This window comes from Triturus cristatus, chromosome 3_2, assembly GCF_964204655.1.
Source record: "Triturus cristatus chromosome 3_2, aTriCri1.1, whole genome shotgun sequence".
NCBI classification, from domain to species: Eukaryota; Metazoa; Chordata; class Amphibia; order Caudata; family Salamandridae; genus Triturus; species Triturus cristatus.
The window spans coordinates 738,945,069-738,957,595 of NC_140584.1; the positions used below are offsets into that span (position 1 = coordinate 738,945,069).

Sequence of the window (12,527 nt, forward strand, 5' to 3'; positions counted from 1 at the left end):
GGTTTGATTTTTTTTTTATTCTAACCCCAGACCCCGCCCTCCACTGATCCCACCCCTACCGGTGCGGCTACAAACCACACTGTAATTTTGGCCCCTGACAGAAAGTTTGCGAGCACCCATGAACTAAATGCTGTTTTGTGTTTGTTTAGTTAAAGGGTGCAAACGTTTTAATGAAAACGCCACTATTATCAGCGAAAAAAGTGACTGTTTCTGCCATGTTCCAAAAGAAGCGATGAAGTTGAAGAACATCTGGTCAACTCTCCAGGTAGACATCAACCTTGTCAGTAATATATATTTAATGTATATGTAATGACTGGTAAGAGCTTCTCAGATGTTATGGAGCGTATGTACATTTGCGAACAACCATTTAACAAGCTAGGCTTATGTAAAATAGTGCAATTTAATTCATTTTCTTTTTTTCCCGCGTAGGTTACAATTAACAGCACAGACACCTTCACAGTTGCATACACGTCACATGAAGTGAACTGTCAGAATCCAAACAATCTCTCCGTCTTTGTAAAATGTGCACTGCAGAACCTTTGGCAGTGGGAAGAATGTAAAGAGAGGATTATAAACTTAAATCAGTATGATGATGACGCATGCTTCCAAGTGCAACCAACAGACCAGTCTTCCTCCTACACAATGCATGTGAAGACGAACAGTAAGTAGGAGAATTTTTCTACATTAAAGTTTTAGTTAAGAAGATGTTTGATACCGTGCTTGTTTATATTTAAAATTTTAATTAAAGGCAGGATTATAACAGCACATGAATACATGTTTATATTTTAACTTGCTTCTACTTGCACTCATATTTGCTGCTTGTGACAAGTTCTCTTCAAAGGTTACAGCCATTAAAGTCATGGTATATTTTAAAAAAAAAACAACCTTTAAAGGCTTAATTTAAAACTAACGTGTGTAGGTTTTCCTACGTTAATGTGTATTATTACACTGACGAGCCAATTGTACTTCCTCATGTGTCTCAATTTGTCATTATCGAATTCTACTAATATTCTTAATTGTGACATATTATTGTGAATTTGTCACTGTTTTCCTGCCTGGTTTACTTGATCTTTTATAGAAAAATTAAAACATTAAAAAAATGTAACCTTCAAGAAGACAGGTTGGTGTAGGCTAAGACTATACATAACTCTCACAGAAGTACTCCTCTAAATATACTAATAACTGCATTCATAGAACAAAGAGCCAACAGATACCTTTGCCTTGAGTATGATAACGTATGGGCATTGTAGACCTCCAAATGTACTTATTCAGCTGAAGAAGTTTCTCATCTGCTGCTGTAATATCATATATTACCACCAGAGGGTGGGGTTCTTATTTCAGAGCTGGTCAGTAATTAGTAGATTATGATGAATTCATATAGATTTCACAAGATCTAGTTAGATCCTTCAGTTCAGAGGCTCTCCACCACCTCCAGAGTGCCATCTGAGCGAACAGTGCTCCTATGTCACTGGTGAAGGCTGCGCTCAAGATACTTTTTGGCAAGGAAGTGGACATGAAGCCAGAATTGTATACTGAACTGAGCATGGACCTCTTTTAATGAAGAAAACGATTAGATTAGATGGCCCCCATACGTAAAAAATATTTTAGGTTTGTTCTAGTAATTTTAAGAGAGTGATACTGTTAGAATGTAGCTCTTACCTGTAGTCGAAAATAAATATATATAAGATTCTACGTGACTAAAATAGTATTCTGTTCTCCTCCTGATGCAGTGCTAGTCTGCAACTTGGGCCTATAACTCCGGTTCAAGGCCTTTAACAGCCGATATAGCCCCCGGCGGTGGACTATGAGGCTGTATTACATTCTGCACATTTGCTTGTATGGTTAATGCCATGGTGTTTTTCTTGTGTATTTTTGTTAAATATTTAACCAAAACCAGGATATAAAATGTTCATTTTGTGAAGTAATGTAAAATCAATTGGAAATGCCTTGTCTTTTGGGAGTGTTGTTTCCATGGTTAAAATAATTGTACCTTGCAATCTATGAGGCAGTAAACAATGATGTTGTCTTGTAAATTTCATGCATTTCATTTGTGATTCTAAACTGGAACTTGAATTTTGGGCTGTGATGAATAATGACAACACATTTATCATTTATTCTCAATGTGTGTGTCTGTGTGTGTATGTATGTGTGTATATGTGTGTGTACATATACATATTTATATATATATATGTATTTATGTGTATATATATATGTATATTTATATATATGTATATTACCTACTGGCGGTCGCCAGTAGGTAGTTATAGTTAGGACCACGTTTCCATAGGAAATCCGCAACATTCTATTTTGAATAACTTTGGCGCCGGTTGACGAATCCTTGCGAATTTTTCAAAATAGGTGGGGCGCTATGCTCCGCTCCTACCCTGAAAGTCTCGGGGGGATTCGTCAAGCGGGGGCTGAGATAAAAGGGGGGTCCCAAAACGCGTTTTTCCCATGCATTTTTCCATAGGACCTTTAGACACAGCTACAGCCCGAACGGCTGAACAGAATTACTTGAAATTTGGCAGAGAGGTAGTCCTCAGGTCAAGGAAGTGCCTTTTGTAGGTTTGGTGTAAATCTGTTCAGTACATTCTGAGAAAATAGCCTTTAAATCAATATATATATCTGAGCCAGCTTACGGTGCGCTTACGGTGCGCTTACCGTACGCGTACGGTGGCGTGCGCGAGCGCGATTCTGATTGGCCCTTAGATCTTAGTAAACATTCGAATCGGTCGAAACCAGGAAGCGACGGCCGCCATTTTCTCTCTCGCACTCTGACAGGGGGTTTGATCAACCAAGTGCAAAAACACGTAAGGGGGCTGTTTACACAGCTCCCAAGCACCTTGCCATGTCGAGGGAGTCCCCAACGACCCCCAAGTGAAAAAAGGCAATTTTAATTTTTTCGAATATTTCGCCGATTACGCTTACCGTACGCGTACGGTAAGAAATTAAAAAAAAAAATAAAAAAAATATCCACATTCTCCCCACCCCGTGTGCAAAAGGTGCCCGCAGGGTACCTTTTGTGCATGGCTTATCAAAGCTAATCAAAACATATATTTTACCTGTCACAACGATGCTCATCATATGTCCTCCATGTGCGCACGGTGCGCGAAGCGCATCGTGCGTTCATGGCCCATCTAGCGTAATGTGGGCACGCGGTGCGCGAAGCGCACCGCGTGCTCACTGTGCACGCACGGTGCGCGAAGCGCACCGTGCGCGCATGGAACGAACTGCGTTAAGTGGGCGCGCACGCCACAAATGGCGTAAAGTAACTTAGCATTTAAAAAACCGTACAAATTCACTGAAAAAACCATAGGTTTCACACATGTTATAGTTAGCTGGACATTTTACTGATAAAAAACCAATGAAATTCCCCCGTTATAGTTACTGTAGGCAACTATAACTCACGCGACCGTAATCCTCTGCTGATGACATATGTGTCTTTATGAAAAAAAAATATTTGTAATATATGTATAGCTAAAATTTAATGGAAGAAGACATGGGCAAATAAGTGTCTAAATACAGTATTAGCATCAGCAGAGGATTGCGGTCGCGTGAGTTATAGTTGCCTACAGTAACTATAACGGGGGAATTTCATTGTTTTTTTATCAGTAAAATGTCCAGCTAACTATAACATGTGTGAAACCTATGGTTTTTTCAGTGAATATATATATATATATACATATATTTATATATATATATATCCCCCACTGGCAGTCTCCAGTAGGTATAGTTAGACCTAGTTTCCATAGGAAAAGCTTTTTTTGTTTTGCTACTAACTTTGGCGCCGTTTGACAAATCATCACAATTTTCAAAGCTAGTTTACCACTCACTTCAGCTGCTTTCTGTAAAGTTTCAGGGTGATTCGTCAATTGGGGCTGAGAAAAAGGGAGGTCCCAAAATACTTTTTCCCCATGCAGTTTCCTAAAGGGATCTTAGATACAACTACAGCCCGAACGGCTGAACGAAATTCTGTCAGGACCATGAGGTGAGGATTATGCCAACACTTTCTTCATTTACTAACATAACGTGTATTTGTAAAGCACATGTTAACCCCTCGGCAATCGGGCTCTGATTGTTTATTGATGATAATTGTTACCCAACTCAATGGTACTCATTTTATCAACCTCAGAAGGATGAAAGACTGAGTGGACCTGCCGGGATTTAAACCTGTGACCATGAGGTCAAATACAGGCCCCTACAGTGGACGCATTAGTCCACTAAGCCACTAGCCCCGTTTATTACAACACCAGCCAGTTTATAAACACCTAAACTACATTTCCCATCATTAAAGAGAAGCTGGGAAAAAACACAGAAACAACTGTCTAATCATGGCCCTTGTCTGTCTCCGTCCGCCTCCCCTAGTGATCTTTCTTCCTGCTGCAGTCGAAGTTAAGTCAGGGACCTCGGTGCCCACTCTTGTTATTTGATTATTCTTTGTATTACATGCTTTATTATTGTGTTTCTATTGCATTAGATGCGTTTTTCTCCATCTTTTTTAGGTCTCGCCTGAGTCAGCGCATGCGTTGCTCGGCAAGACATTTAGTGTGTGGGCTTTTAAAAGTCCGACCACACGCTTTTGGCTGGCATAGAGCATGCGGTTACGCGCGCAATGACGAGCAGAGGTGCCATCTGGCTTTCCTCTCTCGTCATGGTGCGCGCACATCGCACACCACTCGCCAGCCTGCTTTTGTCGTTTGCCGTCGCGCGCACCTCAATTAACTTCCTCTCACTGGCTCTCCAGACCAGCGCATGGTCGTCCCCCTCCCCCACCACAGAGCACGTCTCATGGCCGCAGGGCCAGCACGTTTTTTGCAACGTTTTTCGCTTCATCAGGGCCATGTAGTGATAAATCAAATAGTGAAACTTTGCCTGTTCCCTTAAAAGTCCTGACTGGGTAGTGCCGCTTCCACTTCTGGAATGTATGCTATTAATCAACCTCCCACTAACCGCGTGCCAGTCACTCTCTCACGCACAACTGATTCTCTGCTCACTTTTCTGCCTCTGTCTTGCCTCCCCCTCTATAATATCACGTCCACTCACCCGCTTTATGGTCCCTTCCTGTCTCTCGCCTTCACGTTCTTGTTTAGTCGTTCTTGGGCGCCGCCATGTGTCCTCACAGGACTTCCAGACAGAGTACATACGTCATGCAGCACTTTCAGTCTTAAGACCTCACAGTGCTTTGCAGGCATGCTATACATTATGCAGCACCGTTTGTCCTCAAAACTCAAAGCGCTTTACAGACAGGTTGCACACTATATAGCGCCACTGTCCTCGGAAAACTTTACAGACCGCTTACATACAGTACAGCACTGTCTAGCCTCGTACCTCACAGTGCTTTATAAGCATATTAAATACATCAGTCCTCGCAGCACTTTAAAGTCATGCTCCACATACAGCATCGTTTGTCCTCAAAATCCAATGCACTATATAGACAGGTTGCACACTGTATAGCGCCTCTGTCCTCAGAACGCTTTGCAGACCGCTTACATAGAGCACATCACCGTCTAGTCTCGTACTTCATAGTGCTTTACAAACATATAAAACAATACACCAGTCTTCACAGCGCCTCCAGACACAGCATACCTCAACCCGAACTTACTGTCCTCAGATCTGTGTTTTACAGACATACACCATTTGTTCTTAGATTTCAAAGCGCTTTACAGGTGAACTGTACACTGCGTCTCTGTCCTCGGGACACTTTATAGACAGCTTAACAGACCAGTCACATGGTACACAGACCCTTCTATCTTCAGACTTCAAGTCGTTTTATGGACGAATTGCTCACAGCAGCGTAGCTGCCATTGGTGCCGCAGGTGCAGTGGCACCAGTGCCCAGAGCCTTAAAAGGCCAATTGAACACTGATAATGTCTGTAGTTTACTACACCAGCAGCTGTCAAAGGGAGCATTTTCCTTTCTTGCACCATGTGCCCACGACATCTTTGCTGGGTACTGCCTCTTCAGGTTTAAAACAACCCGTGATCTTAGGCCTGACAACGTTTTACTACATTCCTTGAATGCACCGCGAGACTGCGTGTCCCATATGCATTGAAAGTTCTCTTTCTCTCCCAACGGTGGCCCTGATGGACAAAAGGCTGCGTGCGGGTAGTGTGTTTAGGTGAGATGAGCAGGCAACAATCTTTACGAGGGTCACAATGCCACAAAAGAGCCACATTATGAAAGGGAAAGCACGCAGTAGGAGACAATGAGGCTACTGCCTGCTCCTGCTGATCCCTGCAGCTCGTGCAGGCAGAATGAGGATGTGGTCTTAACGCTAGACTACCGACTTTGGAGATGGGAAACCAAGGTTCGAACCTCGGGGTCGACTACACATCCTGTGATTCTGGGCATATCACTTAACCTCCCCGTGCCCACTAAAACAAACATTGGCATAGCCAATAGGTCTCGCCTTTGGGACCTTATAAGTATTTAGTTATGCAGCACAATATCCTTACTGCAACAACATTAACTGTTTCATGGCTTAACACTTCTAAGGTCCCAAAGGCGAGACCTATTGGATATGCCAATGCTTGTTTAGGTTGCTGCACTGCGGCCGCAGGAACGCTTGTCGGCTCTGTTGCAGCCACTCATGGGTATTCACGGCTCTGCAGAGCTGCAGGGGCTAACACGCGGTGGTCCTCCAAATGCTAGAGGGCTTGCGTTTGTGCTGTGTCTCATGCGAGCGCTATGTCTTTCCCTGGAGAGCAGTACTGTCGGAATTTTGATTGATTGCAAGGGCTGAGCGTTCCCTGCATACATGTGTCAGTTTCAGGGTGCCTCCACAGCCTGGAGTCAGAATACCACCGTGGGGTCGGTACTACTTGGCTTCCTGTACGGCTTGCTTGATTGACCCTTCGGGCTATATTGGCTCGTTTTTCAGTGACAACATTGTGAACGTCCCACTGGAGGTCTGTAGTATTGCATTAGGCCTACAGCAAGCCCGCATTGGTTTAAGGGACAGCCACTGGTGGCTGGTGAAATTTAAAAGTGGTAGGGCGTAAAAGTTAGGGATATGTTTTCATGAACCCCATTCACTGTAAACACAAAGTGAACAGCATCCCTAAAACAACTAAAATGAGAATCGCATGATAAGCAATCAATGAACCAAACACCACAGATTCGTAAAAGTACACACATAGTGAGACCAAAGACCAAACAAACATATTGCACACCATACTAATGACCGCTGAGGCAAAAGAACCATGCAATGGCCGCATACCCAAGGATAGGGGACAGAAGAGAAATTGGCAATGACAAGAGGATGAGAAAGAACAGGTGTGCAAGGGGTAACACCGATGGGCACAAGGGTGAAATATATTTACAAAGCCTTTACTCGTGTGAATTCATGACAATGTAGTAAGGCATGAAATGTCAACATTTGTGCTCACATATTTCACCTTCTCTCAACTACTCTTACACTTACAGCACGTAATCCCCAGTTTTGCATTGTCATTTTAAACTGTTTATATTTAGTTGTTTTAGTCAGACGAATATTTCTAGGTCATAATACAGGCTTTCTATGAATGGAACCCTTTGACATAAAAATCCCTGTATAGTTGGCGAGCGCGCGTCTAGACAAAGTAACTCCACAGTGAAAGTCAAAACAGACAACAGACACCACTAGAGAAAGCATACACAAAGAGCTGCCCTTCCGTCAATGGTTTAACGGATTTGAAATTCGTTCTGATTTAAATTACAAAAATAAGTAGATCATGATTTGTGTTTTATTTGAAGAAAATATCTCAACTATGCGCATAAAAAACAGCCTCCTGAAAGAAACAAGATCAGAACGCTTTTAAGTGTTGAGTCTCCTGGATGTGAGCGCTTGCTGGAAGGAAGTGAGGCATTGGGAAATAGCCAACACTTTTGTGCTGGTAATGCAACACAAGCCCATTTCAGCATATAAAACGCTTGGAACCAAATGAATTGAAGATAATAAAGCATAAAATCGAAGTTTGATAAACCACAGACCAACCATAGAAACAAAAGTAAACAAATAATATACGATTGACATGTTTTGATAGGATCTAAACAAATGTGCTTAACTGACTACAGCAAGAAAGAGCGTGAAGTCGCGGCCGGCATTTCGGGCGGGTGGGGGGTGGAAATGGGTTCGTCGCGGGGCCCCGGGGGGGAATGGGGAATTGGGAGAAGGCGGGAGGGTTGTAATTAAATAAAAATATAAAATAAAACTTTCTCTTCTGGATGGGTCCGACTCGAGTCCAGACTCCCGCCGGCCTCTGCCTATTCCTGCAGCTCTCCTCGATGTCATCAGGAAATGCAGCCTCCCTCCCTCCCCTCCGCAAATCATAACGCTACAATGGCAGCGTTGTGATTTGTGAGTCGCAGGGGAAAGCGCCCCAACGGCTCCATTTTCTCCTACAAAGAGAAAAAGGGAGAGTGGGCGGTGGGTAGTGGCTTACTCACTGTTGTGGGTACTGACTGTTTGGTCGGCTCCAGGCGGCCACCCTCCCGCCCCCAACCAGGCACTTCTATTAAGCTGACCTGTTTTACAAAGCCTGTGTGAACGAGGTATTTGATATGAAGGAAACAATAGACCCAGTGGCGGCTCCTCCATAGGGGCGTGGGGCGACGCCCAAACTCCCCTATGGAAGAGCCGCCACTGGGGACAGCGACCCAGGCTGTTAATTGGCCAATAAAACCAAGGCTGTAGTGGTGTCCTGGAGGTGCTGCCCACTCACACAGTGTAACTTGCTACCCCAAAAATTACCTAGGTTCCCCCCAGCTCATAAATACCCTCTACTACTCTTCCCTAAATAGCTACTTACCTCCATTAGATGAGTACAATGGAACAGTACAAAGACACCTACACCAAGGAAGCGGAGATAGCCTACTTCCCGGTGTAGGATGAGTTGTGTGAGGCAGTAGATTTCTCGATCCACTGGGCGGTCTCAGACCAGGTAGCACCTTTGGAGAAGAAGATGCTGAATATGCACAAAAGTGCTTTACACCCCTCCCTTTGAGGGTTGACATGCCTGGGCCTTTTCCCCCCACCACCTCCTAGATTGCCCGTGCTCCCTAAGAACCCGCATTAGCGTCACCCGGCGGTACACCTGGGTGCTTTCACTAGATTGAAAAAGTCCTTCATGGGTCATACTTTAAACTTGAGCCCGAGGGTAATTCCCAGGTACTACCTTATGACCCCTCACCCCGCTTCCCTACCTGCCTCCGACAGATACCCAGTCGATTTCGATGGTGACTCAGATCAAGAACAGCCTTGGAGGCAACAGATAACCCCTTGGGGACAGAACCTCCTGCGAGCACTCCAGAGGGTGGGGAGTCTGATATGCTGAGTCCTGAGGTACTCATGCACCCCAGATCAGAAGAGTGGACTCTGAGTGTGAAGGTTGCCATGTATGTGGCGGGGAGGCTGCATAAACCTTTGGATCAGGAAAACTCTAACTTCTTACAGGCTGAATGCCTCAGACCATCCCTGGAAGCTAGAGTGGCAGCCACGCTGGATATAGACTCCAAAATGGCCACATTCGTGGGTAAATATGTGTGAGACCTCAAAAAGGGCATTGACCACTATTGCCGATCATGCCAAGATAAGCTATTAGGCTTAACAGGGCTATTGACAAAAATTCTTGACATGACGAGGATGCTAAAACATCGGACGCCCTTAAATCCCGGAGGTACTCTATAGTTGAGCCCAATAGGCGGTGCTATTCTTAGGAAACGCAAACTGTGCAATCCCTACGGAGAGGCGCCGATCTTGCCTCATTAGGATCGACCCTGAATTAGGGGATCTAGTGACCTCTGAGGCGGGGCAGGTGGCACACACCAGACTTTTTGGTGAGCCATTTATCAAGGAGCATGAGATGTTTGTCTCCACATTTAATTCCCTTGATAAAGCGAAGTCCTCAATCAAATGCATCTTTACCCCTGGAGTTTTCGATGAGGCCAGGTGTGGCAGGGAGCGCTCGGCCGACGGCCAGCAAACACAAGCCCCTAGCAGAGGTCAGTCATCACTGGATCTGAAGGATGCTTATCTGACAATCCCTGTGTACCCACTACATCATCGGTTCTTACAGTTCCTGTAGGCGTCCCAGACCTTCAAATACAACTCCCTGCCTTTCTGCCTCTCCTCCGCTCCATTGTGCTTCACCAATGTGCTCAAGCCGGTGGTTAAATTTCTAAGTGCATCAGGGATCCGCAGGATAGTTTATTTAGACAACATACTCATCATGGACCTATACCCTCAGGCTCTGAACTTGCACCTGTGGAGTGCAGTGGATCTCCTTCAGTCCTTTGGCTTTATCATCAATCGAGAGAAGTCGGCACTCACTCAATCACTATCTTTGATGTTCTTGGCATTTCTGATCACCTCCTTGGACTTCAACTTGACTCTACCGTCCAGGAAAATGGCCAAAATCCATCCCAAGGTGTGCAGAACCCTCATAAGACCCTTAACCTCTCTCCAACAGATTGCCAGGGTAGTCAGCCTTCTAGCCTCATCCATACAGGCCATTTTTCCGGGGCCTCTTCACTTAAGAGTCCCTGCAACGCCTAAAGGTGTCTCACCTTTGTCGCAGCCTTACCTCTGGTCCAGGCCAGCACTCTCCCCGGCAGCTCCGCGTTTACAGCTACTCCGCTCCTGACTCAGAGCCTTTCACGAGCCAGGTTTGCGCCGGCAGCCAGTCCCTGCGCCTCAGGTCTCTCCTCATTTGCCTGCCGCTCGCTTTATTTCCTCATTGTTACTTGGTCTAATTGTGCCTGCGTATTACTCTGTGTTCTCCCATATGATTGTGCCTTCATATTAGTCTTGTAGTCCTTTACTGATTGTGCCTTCATATTATTTTGTTGGTTCCCCGCTGTATTTTGGACCCTTCTTCCCGCACCTGCTGCCCCTGCGGCCCAGCCCCCGGACACAGCCCCGCTCCCGCCTCCCTAACCTGGTCCCGCCCCCCTCCCCTACTTAATGGCGACCGCTGCGGGGGAGCGCGTGTGAAGCCTGGACCTCTAGTCCAAGCCAGCACTCTCCTCGGCAGCTCCGCCTTTACAGCCACTCCGCTCCTGACTCAGAGCCCTGCACGAGCCGTGTTTGCGCCGGCAGCCAGTCCCTGCGCCCCAGGTCTCTCCTCATTTGCCTGCCGCTTGCTCTATTTCCTCATTGTTGCTTGGTCTGATTGTGTCTGCGTATTACTCTGTGTTCTCCCCTTTAATTGTGCCTTCATATTAGTCTTGTAGTCCTTTACTGATTGTGTTTGTATTATTTTGTTGGTTCCCAGCTGTATTTTGGACCCTTCTTCCCGCCGCTGCTGCCCCTGCGGCCCAGCCCCCCGACACAGCCTCGCTCCCACCTCCCTACCCTGGTCCCGCCCCCTCCCCTACTTAATGGCGACCGCTGTGCGGTCGCGGCAGGCGGGCGCGCAGGCAAGCCCATCTGCGCCCGTACGTGACCCGACTGTGGCCAGCGCCAGGAACCCTGGTTCTTCTGGATCCCACCGCTATGATTCCACGACCCTCCACGCACTTAATCCCGGAAGACACACCGCCTGCGGAAGATCCTGGCTGAACACCACCCACAGACAGTTCTCGTGCAGACCCTGCCGCAGATCCTTCACCATCGACAAACCCCCCACTGCCACCGAAGGCCCTCCTGAGGCACGCACCGCCAAAACCCTGACATGCATCCTCCTCAACGTACACTCCCTACACCGACATGCCATAGAGATATGGGACCTGATCGACTCCCTCTCGCCCGATGTCACCTTCTTCACAGAAACCTGGACCAACGCCACCTCCGGCCCCAACACTGCCACTGCCATGCCCGACAGCTACAAGATCCAGAGAAAGGACTGCCTCCACTGCCCAGGAGGAGGACTCGCCATCGCACATAGGACCCCCCTCCACATCCAGATCGAGTGACCCCCACTCCAGCACAGAACACCTCCACCTCCACTTCCAGATCCAGACCAACCCCAGGACCACGCTACACGGCACCCTCATCTACAGACCGCCGGGACCTTGCACCCAGTCTGCATCTACCATCGCTGAGCTCGCCGCCCCCCACGCCATCACCTCCACGGACTACATTCTACTCGGGGACCTGAACTTCCACCTCGACAACTGCAGTGACCCCGACTCCACCACTCTCCTCGACAACCTCACCAACCTCGGACTGAAGCAGCTGGTCAACACGCACACTCACAGAGCTGGACACACCCTCGACCCCATCTTCGCAGGAGGTACAAACGTCCGTTTCAGCCACACCACCCAGCCCCTCTGGACGGATCACCACTGTGTCCATTTCACCATCAATACCACCACCGCACCCGAGTCCGCCCCGAGCCCGCCACGAATGAACTGGAGCAAGGTCACAGAGGACCACCTCAACACCACTCTCCTCCAAGACCGCCCCAACTCCGCAGCCACAGAACTTCACTGCTGAATCTCCTGCTGCGCCGACAAGCTCGCACCCCTCCGCCACCCCACCAAACAACGCCCTCTAAAGGCCGCCTGGTTCACCACAGAACTACAAGAGGCCAGACGCTCCTGCAGAC

General features: G+C 47.0%; 1 protein-coding gene across 1 annotated transcript in view; it reads left to right on the forward strand.

The window, feature by feature from the left end:
- Positions 1-12,527, forward strand: part of NEMP2 (nuclear envelope integral membrane protein 2) — a 303,451-nt gene that overhangs the window by 93,787 nt on the left and 197,137 nt on the right. Inside the window, exons 2-3 of the mRNA XM_085648796.1 lie at positions 150-265; positions 430-661. Coding sequence (XP_085504922.1) covers positions 150-265; positions 430-661 — 348 coding nt within the window. The remainder of the gene's footprint in view (positions 1-149; positions 266-429; positions 662-12,527) is intronic.